At 33.6% G+C, this 22212-nt stretch overlaps 3 protein-coding genes across 3 annotated transcripts; 2 read left to right on the top strand and 1 right to left on the bottom strand.

Annotated features, from left to right (window-relative positions):
- Positions 1 to 1217: 1217 nt before the first annotated feature.
- On the top strand, positions 1218 to 7432 carry LOC110730953 (polygalacturonase QRT3-like). Its single transcript, XM_021910800.1, has 4 exons — positions 1218 to 1807; positions 3610 to 3834; positions 6011 to 6368; positions 6638 to 7432. The coding sequence occupies exons 1-4, from the start codon at positions 1529 to 1531 to the stop codon at positions 7336 to 7338; spliced, it is 1563 nt and encodes a 520-aa protein (XP_021766492.1). The 5' UTR covers positions 1218 to 1528; the 3' UTR covers positions 7339 to 7432.
- Positions 7433 to 8557: 1125 nt separating this feature from the next.
- Positions 8558 to 9298, top strand: LOC110731043 (F-box protein At3g07870-like). Its single transcript, XM_021910895.1, has one exon. The coding sequence runs from the start codon at positions 8558 to 8560 to the stop codon at positions 9296 to 9298; it is 741 nt and encodes a 246-aa protein (XP_021766587.1).
- A 436-nt stretch (positions 9299 to 9734) lies between these two features.
- On the bottom strand, positions 9735 to 11792 carry LOC110731044 (probable 2-oxoglutarate-dependent dioxygenase ANS). The gene is made up of 5 exons (XM_021910896.1): positions 11632 to 11792; positions 11195 to 11291; positions 10727 to 10971; positions 10192 to 10525; positions 9735 to 10051 (listed from the first exon to the last, which is right to left on the bottom strand). Exons 1-5 carry the CDS (start codon positions 11790 to 11792, stop codon positions 9812 to 9814), a joined length of 1077 nt encoding a protein of 358 aa, XP_021766588.1. The 3' UTR covers positions 9735 to 9811.
- Positions 11793 to 22212: the final 10420 nt, after the last annotated feature.

The following is a 22212-nucleotide window of genomic DNA, read 5'->3' on the forward strand; positions in this document are numbered from 1 at the left end:
TTTTAAAAGTTTATCAAAAATACAATTTTAATGACTTAACATATCTATCCTCACGAGTCACGACTATAACAAATTGCTAGACTATCTTTTTAAAGATATCCCATAGTAAAAGAAATCCCAAATGATCATTCTTTTGAGGAAAGATACTGTGTTCAATTGGTTATGTATTTTTTAAAATTCAATTTCTTTTGTAAATGTCGTATCATGTGCATTTTTATAATAAACAAATTATTTTTCCTAACAAATAAAAAAAATAAAGCTTGATTTGATACCAGGCCCGTACAGACCCTTAGTATAGGCCCAATAGTATCGATGGCCCAACATTTTTGGAGCCCAATTATAAAAAAAAAAAATCCAATTTCTCTAAGACTCTAACTTCCTTTCCTATTATTCTCATGCATGACGCATGAGTGCTAATTTTTTTAAAAAATTCTTAAATACCATCATTAATGCGTTACTTATATATGTCATTTATTACTCCGTACTAATTTTGCGTTGATATTCTTGTTATAACCCAAAATTTCCATAAACCATTACACCCTTTAGTTTCTCAAATGTTATGGAGTAAAATAGTTCTTACCAGAAAAATAAATAATTTTCTCCCCAAATTAATCACTGATAAAATTATTAGCGCCTAACATATTTCCATCAAATCTCTACATTTCTACCGAAATAATAATATCAATCAACAATTTGATCTTGAGAGGTAAAAGATTAAGATTACTAAACTCTTGCATTGCTAAATCGAGTAATTGTATGCGTAATATTTTTTTGTTTGCTCTGTTTTTTCATTTTTATAGAGTTTCAGTAGTTGTTTTACAATTTAAGCTAGAACTTTAAGCTTTTTTTTTTTTTAATTTTTATATTGGGATTAATTTATTTATTTATTTATTTTTTTGAGGAAAGGGATTAAATGTTTAATTGTTATGAAGGATAAAATTATTTTATTTTATTTTATCTCAATTTCCAAGCACAAAAACGAACAGTCTTCCATTTACAACAACCGATTTTTTAATTTTTTTTTTAAAATTACACATTTGAGAATTAGAAATTTACGGAGTATGAATTATTCCCTTCAAAAAAAATTATTCCCTCACAAGAAAATAAAATTAACTAGAATATAAAAAGTCAAATATAATTGCATTAATATAATTGTATTATTATTATTATTATTATTTTTTCATGTAAAGGCTTTATTTTTTTAGATTATAACCGGGTCTCAAAAATGTTTAAGACGACCCTGATTTCATCACCTTTTTTTAAATTACAAAATCAAAGCTAATTTTATAAAATGGTTAAAATCATCCTTATAAAAATAAATATCATTGTGAGATAGATTACCATTTTAAGTAGCTTGGTTGATACTTGCTTTTTATTAAAGTTCCAAGATTTGTGCGCAATAATAAAAAAGTAGTCTATAGGTTACTAAATGTCATAATAATAACTTCTTACCAACCCCCCATTTATTTATTTATTCACATATAAATATATATTTGAGTAATAATTACTCTGAAATCAATTTGATAATATGTTAAGCTATAAAAGCTCCAAATTATCAAACAAACCAAAATTTCTCGCACCCTCTTCTTCTTCATCTAAATATTCCCTCTTGTATAAAGCCTTCAAAAATTTGAACATTGTTATGAGAATTTCTTTGGTTTGTAGCTTCTTGTTACTCTTCGTTCTACAAAATAATTTAAATGCCACGTTTTCTTTTGATCGTTATGATATTAAACATGTTGCGATTTACAAGAAGATTCAAGAGAAGTTATCTCCGAGGCGTAGATTACAATCGATTAATAAAACAGTAAGTTTAATTTGTTTTTCTCGCTTTATAATGTACCATTTTCCAACCTCTGTCTCTAAATAATGTTTCTATTTTATTATTTTTTTTCTTCGTGATGAGACAGGCAAAACATTTAGATTTTATGAAATGCTTGTAACTTATTCCATGTGGTTTAATCAATAAAAGAGAAAAGGAATAAAAATAAAAATAATAGTCTGTTTAATGTTTTTCAAGATCATCTATTATGATTTTTTTTTTGTTTTTTTTTTTTTAAATTTTTTTACATCATAATTTAAGACTATTTTAACAAAGTAACATATACAGTAGTTTACAGTTGTTTGAATATTTGAATTTTTAAAATCCTGTAATATTAAGCTCAAATTTAAGTTGTTAGAAATTGAATTGAATTTAAATTTTTTTGAAAATTAATTTCGCTTTGATTTGGAGTACTTTAAATGACATATAATAGTGCATTAAAATTCTAAGTGACGCATAATATGAAATAAGTCACAAGTGTCGAATGTTTGGACTAGACGAATCTTTGTTCAAGTACTTGTATTAGGTGTATAATATCATAAATCCCATTAGAGTGTAAAAATCACATTGAGTACAAAGATTATTATAGAATCCTTCAGATATCTTTATATTTGGTAAGTAATCAATTATGATAATTAATAAATCAATTAATTGATTTTAAAAAAAATTAGTATCTCATCAACTTAATATGATGCATTGTTATACTCGGTGTGTTGCCTATGAATAATGTATGAAACTACATTTCATGAAAAGATCATTGATATGCTAATCCGAACTAAGTTGACCAATTTAATATATAATATTAATAAGACTGGTCTTCTATAGAAGATTGTAAAATGTAGGACAATTGGCACAATGCTCTTCTACTCTGTATTATAAATGGTATAATCCACACATCTCGCATAAAGAAGTTACATAAAGAAAGCTCACATTACAAAACATGTGATAGATACTTTTTTCATAATACAAGTGTAATGTTTACATTCGAACTTAGGATGAACACTTAGAGGAAAGGGTAGGTCCATCAGACAGCCTAGGATGGGCCTAGAGGTGATCAACATTGATCCGACTCGCTAGCCCGGCTTAATCCGGCCCGAAAATAGGGCGGGGTTTGGATAAGCATAAAAATGCATTTTTAGTTTAAAAGCCTGAACCCGGCCTGAAAAGCCCAAAAAAGCTCGTTTTTGCCCGATAAGCCCACTACTTTTTTACGGGTTTGGGCACGAGAAATTGTGTTAAGGCTCGGTCTGGCCCGATTTTTTATCACCTCTAGATGGGCCCATCTAAATTTAATTAAAAATTGTTATTCTATACTAATATATTAAAAGGCGTTACTAAAAACGTCCAGGTGTCACGTAGACTCCCTCATTTCGCCATGTCACTTACTCAATTTCTTATTATGCCAAGTCATCACTCAACACCTTAATATGCCACGTCATCCACACAACCAACAATACTCCATGTTGTCACAACTATATTAAAAAATATATGGATGAGAAAGTTCGAACACTTGACCTCTTTAAATAAAGGTTATTATTCATCCATCTAGACTAATTGTCAATTATGCTTTAACATTGCGCAATAAATAATATTATACTATAAAGAAATTGAAGACACATACTACATACACACTATTAGATGCTCTAAAAATTAGCAATTGTACAACTATAAAAATAGTAACCCGGGGCAACGCCCGGGCTACTCACTAGTTTATTTATTACAAAGTTGCAACTTAATTTGTATTTTTATTTATCTCGTTAATAAACTCGGAAATTTTGTGATGGTAGGAAGAAAGAGTGTTCTACCCACAAGGGTATGGTGCGGACCCAAGTGGAATAGAAGACAGTAGTGATGCTATACTTAAAGCAGTATCGGATGCATTCCAAGTTCAAAAGGGTCTTCGTTTGTTACCTAATGTTAATGATTTGGGTGGTGTTGTTATTGATTTCCAAGGTGGGAATTATGTTATCAACCAACCCATTCCTTTTCCTCCTCTTTCTGGCAATGTTGTGGTAATTCACTTTCTCCCACTCTTTCTTGCTTATACATCCATTTATAATGGAATCTGCAACGTCCCGTTCTTAATAATTTGAATGAAGAAGATTTTATATGACTGTACTTTTCTTTACGTGTAAATCACAAAAGATGATCTGGTTAAATGAATGAAAAACATAAAAGTCTAAATGATGTAATTGTTTTAGGTAATGTTGATCTATATCAAATCATGTTAATCTATTTCAATATATACAAGACTATGACTATCTAGTATTTGTATAAAACTAAACCGAAAGATCACTTTATCACCTTAATATAAATTGTGTTTGGCACCACTAAGGGTCTGTTCACATTTACTTAATTTCAGTTCAGCTCCTAATTTCATTCTCTCATAAAATATTCATTACAGTTTAATTCAGCTCAATTCAGTAAATGTGAACATGCCCTAGGTCATAAACATGTCTAAGATGAAACACAACGCTGATTTTAACAATATTTTCAGCCTAATTCATAAAATAATGATCAGTTTCTTGGAAAATGCTCTTGTGCATACTATTTCTCATAATCACACAAGATAATGATGCCACATTCTAACGGCTAGCTTTATATTTAGGAAAGAGTAAAAATTAATTGGCTGACACATACAAATTAAACATTTGCACAAGAAAACACTTATGTACTGGTGCTATCAAATTCCCTTCCTTAATCCAAAAGCCTCCTTTAATAATTAGTTTTAGACTAGTCACCTTTTTATAAACAACTTGATAAAAATTGCAATTACTCTGTATTTCATAATATCTAAAATAAGTAAAAATATAATTGTGTTCACAATAAGGATATTACAACAATCAATACTCACATATAGTCACAATCCTAGGCTCCTAGATATAGCAAATTTTCCTTTACCACCCATGTATATTCAAATAGTTAATCTTGCAAAGTTTGGTTAAAATGTTTTGATCTATTTTTATCACCCCATTTACCTTATATTATCTAATCTAACTTGTGAATACATAATTCCTCTGTTCTTGTTTACTTGACATGTTTATTTTATCGAGCTTGCCAATGCAAAACTTTAACGATCAATAACTTTAATTCTCTATAAGTAAAAATTTTAAAATTTACATATTAGATAGTACTTATAATTGAGAGGAATTCAAAAATATCTTACATAAATATATTTTTCATTGCATATTATTTACAAAAGACGGTCAAAGGAAGGGTGATGAGTAGTGTAAAAGTCAAAACGGGTCAAGTAAAAAAGAACGGAGGAAGTAATTACGAATGAACATATTATTTACGAATGACAAGTTAAATTATCTCAAAATAAGAGTATCTAGTACATGTAATGTACATGTTGCATCTAGCTCTTGCCCATAATATCTTATATTCATCTGAAAGGTGAATCGCAATATTCACAAATCTTATGCGATTTAATTTACATGAATTCCCAAACTTCTCCTATCTTTAGGTGATGTGAAAAGGTTAAATTACTTAGATGGTTTTTTTTTTTTTTTTTTTTGAAAGAACTCAAATGGTAGATGTATTGCACTTGTTAATTTGTTGTACGTTACTTTAAATCAACATCCTTCTTCCATTCTTTAATACTCCATATAAATTAATTACTCATCAAAAAATTTCAATATTGTGTTCTATACATGTAAAATTATGGAGTATAAAAGGTAAATGGTAAATTTTAAAAAGAGTAGCTCATGCTTTGATTAATACTTTGCTTAATCAGGATATCATTTTGGAATAATTTTACACTAATTATAATTTTCAATTAGCTCATAGTTGCTTAATCAAATAGGCATAATTTTTTTGTAATTTCTTTCCTTACAATTCATGATGGCAAGTTGGTGTTCTTCTCTATTTTCATACTCCTTTCATTATATTTATATGTATATATAATTAACTCTTTCAATAACCTCAAATCACTCAAAGATCAAACGTACTCAATATATTGAAAATAACTTAAATTTCTCTTAAATATAAAGACATACATGAAAATTTCTTTAATAACAAATGAATCAATTCAATTCAAAGCACATCATTAAATTGTTATCCCGTGATGGCTAAATAATGTACTCGTACGTAGTTAGTTAAAATTTTGTCATTCTACATTATTTAAGATATAAGATTAAATTCGGTGTACATAACATTGATGTTACGATTTTGTGTCAATAATACTAGGTACGAGGAGGAACAATAAGAGCATCTAATACATTTCCAGGAGACCGCCATTTATTTGAACTTTCTTCTAAGCCTTCCAAACACCTCCATATAAACTCCACCACTAACACCCAAAACCAAATCAGTGGTATTCAATACGTAGACATCACCTTCCGTGACATACTCTTTGACTCGAGCTTCCGTGGTGGCGGTCTAACCATCGTCGACTCAGCTCGAATACGAGTCACAAATTGCTACTTCCTCCACTTCTCAACCCAAGGTATTCTAGTCCAAGGAGGCCATGAAACCTTCATTTCGGACACTTTCCTAGGACAACATGAAACCGTAGGCGGCGATCCAGGGGAGAGGCAATTCACAGGTAATACTGTAACCCTAAGGTTGATTATGTAACAATTACAGTTTTGTACCTCGGTTAATTTTTAGTTGCAACAAAATAATTTTTTATGTCTCATAAATAATACTACCTCCGTTAATAGTTATCTGCAACTTCAATAATATTCTAAAGTTGCAGATTACTATTAACGGAGGCAGTATCTCTTTATTACAACTAAAAATTAACAGAGTTAGTATAATATGAGTGTCAGCGATCCCTAATTGAGTAGAGACTCCTTTCAATACTCACAACAGGCACCGCCATCGACGTTGGCAGCAACGACAATGCCATCACAAACGTGGTAGTATTCTCGGCAGCTGTTGGAATCATTCTCCGAGGCCAAGCCAACATGATCACGGGCGCTCATTTGTACAACAAGGCTACAGATTTCGGCGGTGTAGGTATTTTAGTCAAGTTAGCTGGATTATCACAAACAAGAATTGATAATTGTTACTTAGATTACAACTCTATTGTTATGGAAGACCCTGTACAAGTCCACGTAACGAACGGGTTCTTCCTAGGCGATGGTAACGTGGTGGTGAAATCGGTCCAAGGCCGAATTTCAGGACTAAACATCGTAAACAACATGTTTAGTGGCGACCCTAGTAAAAACAAGGCAATAGTAGAATTACAAGGAGAGTTTAACAACATTGATCAAGTTGTTGTTGAACATAACAACGTTATCGGTATGAAATTAAAATCAACTGTTGGTAAATTGAGTATAAAGGGAAGTAATACGACTAAATGGCAAGCTGATTTTTCGAAAATGTTGCTATTTTCGGACAGGATAGCTCATTTTCAGTATTCTATTTATAGTAAGGGAGGAGTTTTGGCTGTTCATGGTGTTACTAATGTGTCAAATAATGTTGTTACAGTTGAGACTGATAAGCCTATTGATGGGGTGGTGTCTGTATTAGTTTATCAGTATAATGTTATAGGAGAGGAAATTAATTAATTGAATTTGTCATGTAATTTGGTGATTATGCTTTAATACAATGATGAATATGCATATTTTAATAAAGTTTGACCAATCCGCAACTTTTTTAAGTATTGACCATGGTTATTGTTAGATTGTGAAAACTCTCTAAATTGGAATAAAATTGATTGATAGAGTATACACATATTCTTGGGCCTCAATCATCAGTTTAAGTTTTTGGTTGACTTGGTCCTCTAACATTGATAAATATACAAAATATATTCAAATATATCCTAAATTTGTTACAAATATTATCATTTTATATAATATCTATCAGTTATTCTTAATTGTTACTCAATGTGTTATTAGGTCGGAGTGAATTAAGTACTTTCATAAGATGATATATTAATCATTTAATTAATTAATCAAAATTCATAGTCAAAGTTTGTATATGTTCGATTAATTGCCCATTAAACTTCAAAAAAAAAAATTGCAATCATATACTATTATTAAACAAATTAAACTACTTTATAGATTCTATAAAAAAGAAATTAAACACGAATATTATTGATGGAAAGAGTATTTAGGCTTTATTATTATTATTATTATTATTATTATTATTATTATTATTATTATTATTATTATTATTATTATTATTATTATTATTATTATTATTTTTAAGGATGGAAAGAGTATTTATTTTGCATAACATAGTTTTTGGGGTCGGAATTAGAATCCTGTTTTACACACTTAGGATTTAGGAATATTTCCTTAGCTCACTAAAATGTTTAAGACAATGAATGAGAAATTGCAACAAAATATTATTCCTAATTCTCAAAATTTTACCATGGAAGTAAAATTACGAAGAAAGAAAAACCAAAGAATCAATGATCTTCCAAAAGAGATACTTGCGAAACTCCCCGCCAAAACCCTTTTACGTTGCAAAACAGTTTGCAAAGAATTCAACAACATAACCACAAACCCGAAATTCGCCGAATTATACTACCAAAACTCTCACCTTAGCCTTGTAAGTCTCCGAAAAAACCCTCAATTTGATCATAACTTACTTAGTGATGATACTAATCAATTCTTCATGATGGAAGGCTACGACAAGAGTACTAACAAACACGTTAATTACATGTTCGAGTCTTCTAAATTCGAGCATTTGGGTAATTAACGTGTAATTAAGGGTAAATATACCGGCTTAGAACACTTTGTTAGCTCTTTAGCCATATGTAACCCCGCGACACGCGATTTTATGTATCTTGAAGATCCCTATTTGGCTAGCAAAACTACATCTTTATATGGTTTAGGATTTAGCCCTAGAACTAAGCAATACAAGGTTGTTGGATTGTTGCACATATTTAATGGTACTAAAACACATATTGATGTACTAACACTTTGTAGTGATCGTAGTGGCAAAAGTTATTGGAGACCAACAAATCAAGGTCACTTTGATCATAAAATACGGGGTACAAATAATCCTCCTTTCGAGTTGAATGGAGTTTTATATTGGTTTGCTACAGGAGAGAAAATCGCGTGTTTTGACATTGACAAGGAAGAGTTTTATCATCTCCTCTCACCGTGTAGGGGAGATAATAAGAAAGTAATTAGTATCGGCGTGTTACATGGATCATCACTAGGTGTTGGGGTAACGGGTATAGGAAATTATCGTTCAAGGCTCGAGTTGTGGGTGATGAAAGAGTATGGAGCGAGTGATTTGTGGAGAAAAATTTATGCGATTGAGAATATGCTTGATGACAAGATTAATGAATCCGTTGTTAATTTGAACATAAAGTTTGTTGAAGATTATGAGAGTGGGATGATTGTTTTTTTAATTCAATTGGAAGATTCATGTCATTTGATGACTTATGATCCTAGAAAAAAATGCGTCAAAAAAGCGATAACTCGTTGGGTTAATTCAAGGATGGATGTGCAATTTTACGTTCCGAGTTTTTTTCCTGATCTTAGAAACATCCGTAAGAGTACCTACAAGTGAGTGATCATATTGTATTGTACATCAAGTCAATTTTCTCAGATTCATTCTAAGCGTCCGACCTCCTCCAAATCGATTGAGGGGTGTGATGGAGAATAATATACGTACTACTAAGATATGTTTTTGTAACATAAAATAATATTTTTGTTCATTTTTTTTAGGGAATATCTTTGTGTATCTTAGATAATTTTACGTATATAATTAATTAATATAAGAAATCTTTTTATAATTCTATATTGTATGTTTTGATCAATAGGAAATACTCTAATTGAGGAGTTTCACAGTATAATCTTAACATTTAGCAACAATGATCAAGTGTGGTTGTTGAGGAAATATTATTGAGACCTAAATATAACATAAATAGACATGTCGATTTATTAAAGATAAATGACCATAATTTAGACTCTATTTATTATTCAGATTCACTACAAATTCAAGAAAAAATAGATGAGGTAAAGGATAGTCGTTCAGTAATTTGTGTCTCTATGAACACAAAACTGTTTAGAATATTCTAACTTAATTAATCTTCATCATATCAATAGGTCTTTTCCCAGAAGGAATGGATTGAGTGTAAACTTGACCATAATCCTTGAGCCTTTTGTATAATTGTGGCCTCTCTTCATTGATTAGTTCTTCTAGTGGGCCTATCTCTTTGTCTAGGCTTGGGATGAATAGCATGGCTAAGGACATTCGATCGTATTGTGGGTTTACCACTGCCTTGTGAGTTGGACTCTTAAAAACACCATTGCTCGCTATCTGTAAAAAGTAAAAGTGAATATGAGGTCAACCAAATAAATATTTTGAAAATCGTGAATATTAAGTTAATTTAATAATCAATGAAGAACGACGAGAGTATTTGTGGACGAAGGTATATGTAGTTAGTTTATTAACCCTACCTCCATCTGATCACCAACAAGGATGGTGAGGGCATGAGGGATGACAGGAACACGAAACCAACGATCGTCTTTGACGACTTGAAGGCCTTCAACCTCTTTGTCTTGCAAGAGCATGGTAATGGCGGTTCCATCTCCATGAGGTTTAAGTCCAACAACTTGATCCGACATCGGGCATCGAGGGTAGAAGTTGAATCTTGCATGAGTATTATCTTCATTTTCATCCCCCCATAGCTCCAAAAAACGCTCTTCTTCTAAGTTTAGAGAACGCGCCATAGCCTTTAGAAGTGTCCTAAGTATCATTAGGTTCTTCTTTGAATATTCATGTAAGGTTGTCCTACATAATTTTAATTTGACAAAAAAAATTATTTAGTATATAGTTAAATGATCTAAGTATGAGAGGGTCTGTGCTGCATCCACATTTCAAGCCCAAAGGGCCTTTCATGTGAGGGGGAGTGATAGAGTATATAACATATTCCTAGGCCTCAACCATAAGGAGAGTATCACTAAGGAGAGTATATAGTCAAAGTTAAATAACCTAAAATGTTGAGGATTTTCTGGCCAACATAGAAGTTGGCGTTTTTCCTCGGGATAAACTTGGAGATGAAGCTTATCATTCCAATTGAGACTTCCACGTTGAACAGCATTCGTGTTTCCATAACCTTCCAAGTCATCTCCTTTGGATGAGTACTTTTCTTTTTCTTCTAATGGCAGTTTGAAGAATTCCTTGCTCATTTCTCGTACCTCGTCTAGCAATGAAACTGGCATGCCATGGTTCACTAGCTATAACACCCATACAATATCATATTATTAGCTTGGAATCATGTTATATTATACATATTGTATATATATCATGTTTTTAAAATAAACAAACAAAAAATATACTACCTCCGTTACAGGTTATGTGCAACGATTAGATTTGACATAAATTAGAGAGGAAAAATATCTAATCGTTGCACATAACCTGTAACAGATGTAGTATATTGTTGTTTTGAGGGTGGCTAACCTGAACACAGCCCCAAGAAGTGAGGGCAACGCGAAGCTTAGCAAGCTCATCGGGGGATGATGAAGATAAGAGAGAAAAGTCGATAGTCGGAGCATCCCTAAAAAAAATGAACCTGAACATGACAGGAGATGAATCCAGATTTCTCTCACTGACGGCCTATACAGGGGGAACAGTGACCTTTGGAGACAATAAGAAAGGCAACATTGTTGCTGTTGGCAAAGTAGGAAGGTCAAGTTCCCATGCAATTGACAATGTATTTTTTCGAGGGTTTGAAGCATAATCTACTCAGTATATCTCAGCTTTGTGATAAAGGAAACTCTGTAAGCTTTTCTTCTGAAAAATGCAAAATCATCAACAATAACACTGGAAAAATCGTTTTGGAAGGAACTCGTAAAGGGAACACGTATACCGTGGATCTTAACAAAGTTCCAAAATACAATCTATCCTGTTTAAGTGTTATTGAGGATGATCCACTTCTATGGCATAGACGTTTTGGACATGTTAGTCTTTCATTGCTTGACAAATTAAGGTCAAAGGACTTGGTAATCGGATTACCTTCTATCAAATTCCTAAATGACAAAATTTGTGAAGCTTGCATCAAAGGAAAGCATGTTCGATCATCATTTAAATCAAAGAAAATGGTAAGCACCACAAAACCATTGGAACTCATTCATATGGATTTGTGTGGCCCCGTTAGAATTCAAAGTAGAAGTGGAAAAATATATGTCTTAGTTCTTGTGGATGATTATTCTAGATTTACATGGGTCATATTCTTACATAGTAAAGATGAAACTTTTGATATGTTTATGACTTTCTTGAAAAAGGGCTTAATTAGGCTAGATTTTATTTCTACTGAATGTCAAATTGCTGATATATTAACTAAGCCTTTAAGCAGAGACAAGTTTGAAAAGATGCGTGTGGAATTGGGGATGCTACGGCTAAAGTGATTTTTGTTTGGAACCCCTAAGGTAAAATCGGATGTAACTAACAATGCTATGCTCAATCTTGTGTGCATAACACAGCTGAAATTACCCAGGGAAAAGATTTGTGAAGTATTGAAAAGTCACTTATACATACTTTTAATATGTTAAAAATATTGAGCCATGTTGTTTCAAGTTCCCTTTTCATCATTCTTTATTCTCTGTATTATGATCACGTAAATTATCATCATAATTTACAATCCATTTGCACTTACCTTTTTTTTATATTGTTAATTTGTTTTCCTTCCTATTATTATCTTTTTTGCCTTCCTTATTTTTTTTTATCTTTTATTCTTATCTTTTATTCATATTTTTATCTTTTTTTTTCCTCCTTATTTTCCTTTGTTCAGTTCTGCTTTTATTTGTTACGTAAGATAAGAAGCATGTATATCAACTCCTTAACTTACGATTTTATTTTATCAACATTGAATTAGATGAGTGCAATTATTTCACCAAATTAAATCCTACTACCTCTAAAACTACTCCACTACCTCACCTTTTAAACCGTCATTTTTCTTTCTCACTCCTCCCAATTAAACTCTTCTTCTTCTTTTCACTCCACCTTCACCTATCAAATCAATTAAACTCCCCATAAACTCCCATAACCAGCCTCACTCTCTCTCCTTCCTATTCACACTATTCATCTTCTCCTTCCCTTCATTTTACCTTCAACACCATGAAAACCAACCGAAACACCACCCCAAAAACCCGATCACCACCATCCAAACCCTCCTCAAACACGGGGTCTCCACAACCGGTGCCAATTGCGATGGTGCATCCATCTGCTCAGCCAAAGAGGAAGGCTAAGGTTGTGAAGGGCGGCGACAGGAAACGGCGCGCAACCACCAAATTCCCATCATGGAATTACACTCTCGGATATCACATCAACTATGATTGGTGTGTGGCGAGTAAGTTCACTGAATTTACTTCTTTAATTGATTATCAAAAATGGACTCACTTGTTCCAGAATTGTTCTCATTACCCTGTTTATCCTAAACTTATTTATGAGTTCAAAAATACCTTTCAATGTGATAATGGTGTGTGCTCGGCCGTAGTTAATGATATTCCAATTTCGATTGATGCCAATTATCTTGGAAATCTATTTCAAGTTCCTGTTAAAGGCTATTGTTCTTATTTAAAGCACAAACAATCTGTAAATATTGGCCATAATGATGAATGCAAAATCCTTCAATTTATTGGAGGAAATCCGAAAGTGAAAACTACTCACCATCATGCCCTAACACCCCTTCATAAGCTACTGTTTACCTTCACCTGGAAGGGTATAGTACCCCGTTTACAAAAACGGAGTACCGTATCACTCTTGGATGTCTCCCTCATATTCTGTCTTGCATGCAAAATACAGATTAATTTCCCTGCTCTAATGATTGAACACTTGAATTTTTATGCTCAAAAGACCACAATTCCATATGGCTCTTTCCTTACTGTGTTGGTCAAATCTTTTGGTATTGATGTTGAATGTGAATCCCCAACATATCTCGAACCCGATAATATCCTCTCTGAACAATCATTACTTAGACTGAGTCTTAGGCTTACAAATGGCAAAGTATGTTTTGTGCCTCGGAAAGGAGGGGAGAAAAAGAAAGGGAAAGGGAAAGAAGCTGAGGAAGAATGTGACGCAAGTGATGAGGAGGGCAGTGACCAGGGTAGTGAGGTTGCTAGTGAGGGTGCTACCACCTCCAGTGATTCTGAGGGAGATAAGGAAGAAGAAAAAAGTTCTAACGGAGAGAAAAACAAAGAAAAAATACTTGAGGGAGATGTGCAAGGAGAAAAACAGGAAGATTCTGAGGGGGAACATAAGGAAGTTTCTGAGGGGGAAGCTCGAAAATCTGACTCACATGAGGGGCAGGGAACTGATCAAAGTGAGGGGGAACATACCACAGACTCTGAGAGCACAGCTGGACCACCTGTCATTCCTGTGTTTACAGGGGGCCTTAGAAGAAGTAAGAGGAATGTGGTCAAGCCTGCCCTTTCTACTACACACCCTGTGACTGTAGAAACCATCAGCTCCTCAGACAAATCTGATCCCACCTTCAAACCTACCCAAGTCCCCTTTGCCATTGAACCCTCTTCTATTCCTGTCTCATCTACTAGGCAGCCTCCTCATTCACCTTCTCCTCCTCCATTTCAGCCTACTGGCTTTGCTGCTTTCTCTGGAACTCGTGTGTTTGTTTATGATTTTCAACAGGTTAAAGCAGATATGGAGAAGTTGACTACTCTGGTGAGCAAGAAACTGGAGGAAATGGCCTCGGAATTGCTTTCTCTTAAAGGCCAGGTGCAGGCTCTGGCAGAATCTCAAGCAACCGGATTTGCAGGCGTGGAGGCAAAGCTTGCACAGGCTGAAGGCAAGTTTAGTGAAGGCAACAAGGAGATCTTGGAAACTATCAACAAAGTAGCCTTTGAGGAAGTCGAGGAAGACTCTATTGATCCCACAAATCCAACCCTTGATCCTACCAATGCAGCCTCTTAAATCCTTGATTGCACTTATTCTAATTTCATATGTTGAACAATTTTATTTTGGTTTTGTTTAATCTCTCTGAACTTTGGTTTGTACGCCTTTATCCTTTGCTACATTCTCTATGTTCCTCTTCTATTTCCTAAATCGGAACTTGGCTCGTATTTTTCATATGATTGTGTGTGTTTGCTGATAATTTGGTACCTAACTTATTTTTGCCTTGCATTATTTGAGCTCACTATTCCCTACGTAGTCTAGTGGGAGTATAGCAAAATGTTTTTTTTCAATCTTTTGATAATGCCAAAAGGGGGAAAAGACAAACTTCATGGCGGCTAAAGTGTTTACCAAGGAACTCACACATCGAAGGTACAAACTTTTGCTAAGTTCAGTTTTTAAAGTCTTTGTTAATTTTTCTTTTGCTCAGTTTTTTTTTTTTTTAAAAAAAAAAAAAAAAAAAAAAAAAAAAAAAAAAAAAAAACTTTTTAATATTTTTCTAAGTTCTTTAATTGTTTTTTTTTTGTTTTCATGCCTTACTTTAAATTTTTGTTGCATGCCTGGATGATTTTATTTACCTAAGTTTGTCAATGTTTGTCATCATCAAAAAGGGGGAATTTGTTGAGCCTTTTGGTTTTGATGGACAAATTGACAAACTCGACTAATGAATGTTTTGAGTCTTTGGTGAATAAAGGATTCAAGCAAAGTTCGTTCCGGAGTAGGAACTTGGATGCGGAGTAGCATTCTCTAAAAAGCCTCGTGCAAATCTCACGTTCTAGTTTTAATTGTGAGCACTCAATATTATAAAGTCGGAAAGGAACTCAATGACTTATGTTAAAAAGACTACTGGAATAAAAGTTAGTTTTAAAAGATAATTTCTTAAAGAAAAGATAATTTGTAAAAGTTTTAATAAAGATAATTATCGAAGATAATTATCTAGTTGTTTTAATAAATAATAAATTTATCTTTTCAAATAAAATCTTTTTAAACAAACTTTTGATAATCTTTTTAAACAAATATTTGATAAGGATAGCAAGCGGTTTTTCTGTGTGAAAATCTTTATACGGCTAATGATTATCAAGTTGTTTAAGATAGTGGACTAATTAGATAAGGCTAGGAAACCTCTTCATGATTACCATCTGTCAAGATAACTCCACAAGTTGTTAGTGGGTTGTTGGCATGTGGACGTGATTATAGTGGAGGTTAATGACTAAGCCTTCTCTATAAATACTCATGCAAACTATCTCAGAAAGATATAACTCTTGAGCATAAAAATTCCAGTAGCCTTCTAATAACATAAAGAGAGTTATTATCCTTCTTATATTCTTGAGTGCAATAGGTATTTGTAATCACATATTGTATTCAAGTACTTAGGGGTTGGGATTGTGAGTTTGTAAAGTGAGGTCAAGGAAGCTTCGTTGCTGAAGGCTTCTGTGAGAGTTGGGAACAAGTTCCTAGTTTGTGGAACTTGTTAACGGGTTTGAATCTTCACTTGTAAAGAGTCTGATTACATAGTGGAAATTTAGAAAAGCCTATATCTTCTCTCGTCATTATTTCATTTAGTTAAATTCCGCAAAAGTTTTTAGATTTCACCTCAAATACAATTCACCCCCCTCTTGTATTAGCCAGTTAGACTTTCAAATTCCATGCAAAAGAGTAAAGAGAGGTGTCATACTTTTCAAGATTAAGACTTGTTCCATCACCAATTCAACATATCATACTACGTACTAGATACAACCACTATAGTTTAATCATCTATTCGAAATTTAAGGATGTAGTGAGTGCAATAATAAGGTCATATTAAGTGTGCTGAACTAGTTTGTCAACCCCTAAACCTCATATAAGCGTAATAACTTCTCTCTAGGCGAAGTTTTCTAGAATTATTTTGTATATAAGTCGATCTTCCGCAAAATTACACCTAATATAGTTGACTGACTACTAATCAATGACATTTTAAGAAGGTTCTATGTGTATTGTGTTGTCGTGCTACGCCCTAAAAAACCGTTAGATTATAAAATACTCACCTCCGTTTCTAAAGAATTGGTTATCCCTATTATCATATTTACTTAATTAGTGAAGATTAGACAAAGTTTTTTTTTTTTTTTTTGGCACAGAAGATTAGACAAAGTTATACACATGGTTAGAAGCGATTACCAATCTAGTTCATCAATAACTATTTATCTTAGTGCATTAATTAGAATCATACTAACTACCTTCAATTCCATGTTGTAGGCTTTGGATTGTAAGGATTTTTTTTTCTTCTTCTTATTTTTAGGGCTATTCATAGCTAGAGGTTACAACATGTAGTTATAGCTTAAAGGTGCTAGCTTTTAAGGAAAATCAATGACCAAAATTAAAGTTGGTCGCAAAAAGAGAAAGCAAAGAAGTAGGGTAGTTCTTCACCCAAAAAAAAAAAAAAAAAAAAAAAAAAAAAAGGAAGTAAGGTAGTTTACCGAGGTTCGGATGAATCTTCATTAAGTAGGCTGTACGGGTTAACTTATCTTTGTACAAATCTTCTAGAGTTTGCCCAAACATTTTACACAAGGGTTCCACCAATAATTCCATTTTAGGAATTTGGGCAAATCTCCTAAATGTTCCCTTGAACTTTAGGTAGACTACTTCCATCATTTATCAAATTAAAATTAGAGAAAATACAAGTTTATCTCTATGATATATAAACAAAACTTGTTTATCACGGGGATAAAAGCGTAATTTTTGCGGTTAAAATGGATTTTGCCTTAGAACCGCTACTTGAAGTAGTGTTTTATCCCAAAGTATGTAGCAGTTTTACTCTGTGATAAATGAAATTTGTTTATCAAAGTGATTAAAGGCATGATCTCTTACGTTGAAATTCAGTTCAGTTCAGTTCAGTTTAATTCAGTTCAGTTCAGTTCAGTTCACCTCAGTTCAGTTCAGTTCAATTCAGTTCAGTTCAGTTCAGCTCCTAATTTTCTTCTCTTATAAAATATTCAGTTCAGTTCAGTTCAGTTCATCTCAGTTCAGTTCAGTTCAGTTCAGTTCAGCTCAGTTCAGTTCAGCTGAGTTCAGTCAATGAGAACAGGTCCTAATTAAGACAACCTCTTAAAATTAAACCCATATTGCACACTTGGATTTTCTAACTTCGAATTCTAACGCTATCCACTAATCACGCATCTAAGGGGAGCATTTGAGGCACATATGTACAGGGTCGGCCCGGAGCTGAGGGGTAGGCCTCGAGTGCGATCGTCTAGGGCCCACGCTAGAGAAGGGCTCAAAATTTCTTAAAAAATAAACTGTTTGCATAGCTGTAGAATTTTGCTCTGTAATTTTTACTCGTTTAAAAAAAAACTTCTTTAAAAAGATACTCCGTAATTAGTGCATTTAGTTAGCAATTAACATTAAATTACTTAGATGTCAATTAGATGGAGATAACAATGTAATATAATCTCTTCACTTCTTCTAATCTTCCAGTTTCTATGAGTATTTGCTCCAAAATATTTAATCTTTTCAATTACACCGTTTCATATTTATTCAATTACCGAAATATTATGCAAAATTTTTACTCCAGTATTGTGTATGGAGACTTACTATTCAAATAATATAAGTTATTTTCATTGTCTTATATTTAAAGCTATTGCCTGTAAAAAAAAAATTGTTACGTAAGGGATCATTTTCTTACAGTATGCGAGTTAAGACAACTATTGGCCTATTGGGTACTCAATTGTTGATTTTTTCACCTTTTGGGTACTCAATTTTTTTTTTCATCCTTTAGGTACTCTAACAAATTTTCAGGCCAACTAACTCACCCCTAATTTAACTCACCTTTAACCATACATAATTAAAATTAAAAAAAACATTAATTAATTCAACTATTTCATCATCCACAAAAAAAAAAAAAAAAAATTGAGCCTTTTCTGTCAACAATTACGGACGAAGAGGGTTTGGATCATGTAAATCAAGTTATGGAAGCAAAATTTGCGTTGTCATTTGCTCTTGACAGGTTTTACATTATCTCTTTATATTTTTGCATAAAATCTTGGTGACAGGCATCTACACATGTATGCTTTCTGGATGTTTAAACTAGCAGTTTAATAACAAAATGGTAATCGATGTTCTGCAACAGTATGGCCATCTGAATGATAGGACTAATATGTATTGATAACAACCTCCCCTCAACTAATGGCATGAATTCTTTACCCTAATATTTGAATTATATCATCTTGGTCATTTATTTTCTCTTTAATGTTTACGTGTACTTACACATCATCTCGATTTCTTTGTGTCCCTTTCTCTATGCAACCAAGTTAATTTTTGAAAATGAATGATAATTTTTCAATTGATCCCAGGCTCCCAGCATCTCACTAATATAATGCTCTACTGGTAATTTGTAAATTCTGAGAATAATAAATAAATGGAAAAATGGAATATAAAAATCCAACCTTTGGCCGGTCTGACAATAAAAATCCAACCTTTAAGTAATCCCAAAAAAATCCAACCTTTGCCCCCCACCTTCTCCAACAGATCCAAAAAACCTTTAACCTGATAAACAGGTAAACCTTTTGGTTTCCCTCCTAAAAAGTGAAGGACTTGTGTCGAAATCATCTTCTTCTTCAACGGTTTTTCCCTGATAAAACAAAACTCCATTTTTAAAATTAACAAACTGTTCAAAATAATACATCATTTGGCTGCGTTCTTGAAACGCGAAGTTCATAAAGGTTGTATCTTTGATGGTGGAAGCGAAATTGTGTTCAAGATTTGCGATTTGCTGCGATTAAGGTAAATCGTGAAACCCTAATTTTTTGAACAAGCTATTGACAGTAATTGGAATGATTAAAGTGGTTGATTAGTTGTATATTGTAGTTTAATTGTTGATTTCGTGAATATAACTGTTGTAATGGGTGATGTATGCCTCAAAATCTACCATGGGGGTAAGTTTAATTCGAGTAAAAATGGTGGTTGGGTATATTTGGGAGGGCAGTATAAAACCTTTAATGTTGTTACTGATGATTTGTGCTGGTCTCACATGGAAGAATTAATTGCTAAGTGTGGTGATTATGGGGATAATTACATATATTATTTGCTTCCTAGACTTGAATTTGGGGATGGGTTGAGGAATGTGTGTAGTGATGCTCAGTTCAAAACAATGGCTGATGTGATTGATTACAGTAGACAACTAGATATGTATGTTGTGCATGATGATGTTGAGCCTGAATTTTTAGCACAATCCCAAACTGCATCCAATGCAGTAGTCCAGCCCACATATACACATGGATGGAGTCCTGCTAAGACCAACAGGCCCATAAAATTGAAGCCCAGGAGAGGTAGTACATTGACCCAGGAAGTAGTTGCTGTAGGAGATAAGATTCCTTCCCCTAGTTTGATTAAACAAACAGCAACTGAGCTGGTCCCCACTCCCGCAGTCAACTTAGAAGTACACCCAAAAGAGAATCATGTTCCAATTGAATCTACCCCATTCACTTCTCCAACACCAGAAAACCCACCTAAAGAACCAGATCCCCAATCTGACCCAGAAAACAAACTTGCATCTCCATCCAATTTTATCAGGTCTGATGTTCCTGATGATTATGAGTGGGAGGATAACAAACCAGATAGTCCAATCCCATTAGATACCTTGTTGTGGGGGGTGCTTGAATCAGGTGATGAAGAGGGAGATGATGATGGTGATAAAGACTTTGTAGTGAAAAATGAGGATAATTGGGATACTGATTGTGAAGAAGAGTGTGAAGAAGACTATTTGAATAAGGAGAAATTACTAGACTGTGAAGAAGAGGATTGGTTGGTTGATTATGAAATTTATTAAGCAAACTTTGGATCTGGTGAGGTTGATGGAGAGACAAATGACCTAGAGTTGTTAAAAGATCCTAAGGTGTTTGATATAGACACAAGTGATGATGAGAAACAGGAAGTAAGAGAGATAGTTAGAGGTTTCAATACAAGTGTGGTTGAATTAGCACAGAAGCTTGAACTAGAAGCTGCAAGGGGTAATTTAGTTGCACAACATGAAGCAAGCTTAAAGGTGAGAGCTGTTGAGGGGGGTTTTGTCTCTGAGTATGAGGAGTCAGAGGAAGAAATTCATACACCTAATGGTAGTGAGGATGAGGAAACAATTGAAGAAAGAAGAAAAAGAAGGGGGTTGCTGATAGGGGCTGACACAGACTTCAAAGTTTTCCAGTGGAAGGCTGGACAAAGGTTTGGAAGTAGACTAGCATTTAAGGAGGTTGTGGCTAAGTATGCATTGTTTCAGGGTAGGAACCTAAGCATTGTGTCAGGAAATAGGCCTAAGCAGCAGAGAATAGTTGTGAGGTGTTCTGCAGGGTGTCCTTTTAGATTGTAGGTTCATGGGACTTTAGGAGGGGTTCATTTGTGTTGAAATCAGTCATGGAGGAGCATACTTGCTTAAGGAATATGGAGAAAAACAAGCAATTGAAGTGCAGTTGGTTGGCAGAGCAGTTTCTTGATGTGTTCAAGGCTAGACCACATTGGCCTGCTAAGGATATCATAGGGACAGTAAGGAGGGCTTTCAAGGTTATAATTAAGAGAGATTTTGCTTACAAAGTGAAGTACTATGCCCATAGAAAGCTTCATGGTTCTATGAGAGAACATTACAGTAAAGTTGGGAGGTATTTAGAAGCAGTGAAAAAGGTTAGTCCAAACACACAATTGGACTTAGTTACTTACATGGATAAGAACAAACCACTTAAAATTTTTCAAAGGTTGTATGTTTGTTTTGAGGGAGTGAAAAAGGGTTGGAAAGAAGGATGAAGGAAGATTATCTGTATTGATGCATGTTTCTTGAAGACATTTTTGGGTGGGTAGTTGATGCCAGCAGTTGGGAGAGATGGAAATGATCAAATGTATCCCATTGCATGGGCTGTTGTAGAAGGTGAGAACAATCTGTCATGGGCTTGGTTTTTAGAGAACTTGAAGAAGAGTCTTGACCTTGGAGATGGAGCAGGGACAATCTTTGTTTCAGATGAGCATCAGGTATTAACATTTTCCTCTATATTCTAGTATTGCATCTTCATTACATTTGTTTTTAAATTTGATATATGGCTTAGTAAGTAAATGATGTTGTTTATGTGTCTCAGTCCATATTAGCTGGAGTGTTAGAAGTTCTCCCAAATGCAGAGCATAGACATTGTGCAAGGCACATTTTTGCTCATTGGCACAAAAACTTCAAGGGTGATGACATGAAACTTATGTTCTGGAGCTGTGCTAAAGCCTATAATGAAGCAGACTTCAATGAGAATATAGCTAAGTTAGCTATAGCAGACCCACTTGCAGCAGAAGCATTCAAGAGTTACAACCCAAAGGTTTTCTGTGAGTCTTTGTGTCACAAGATGGCAATTCATATGTAAGCTATTTCACCTGTACTTACTAAGTGTTTTGCATGTTAGTTCTTTCTCCTCATTTTAATCTAACCCTATTTTTTTTAATTGTGCATACAACTTCATGGAGGTGTAGGCAGAACTAGTGCTACAACCACAAGCTTCTCATACAACTTCAGTCAAGGCTCCACCTCATAGATACATTTAGTTAACTTAGTTAAGTGAACATTGATCAGTTGTAAT

The sequence above is a fragment of the Chenopodium quinoa genome, unplaced genomic scaffold (genome assembly GCF_001683475.1).
Source record: "Chenopodium quinoa cultivar QQ74 unplaced genomic scaffold, ASM168347v1, whole genome shotgun sequence".
Classification (NCBI taxonomy): domain Eukaryota; kingdom Viridiplantae; phylum Streptophyta; class Magnoliopsida; order Caryophyllales; family Amaranthaceae; genus Chenopodium; species Chenopodium quinoa.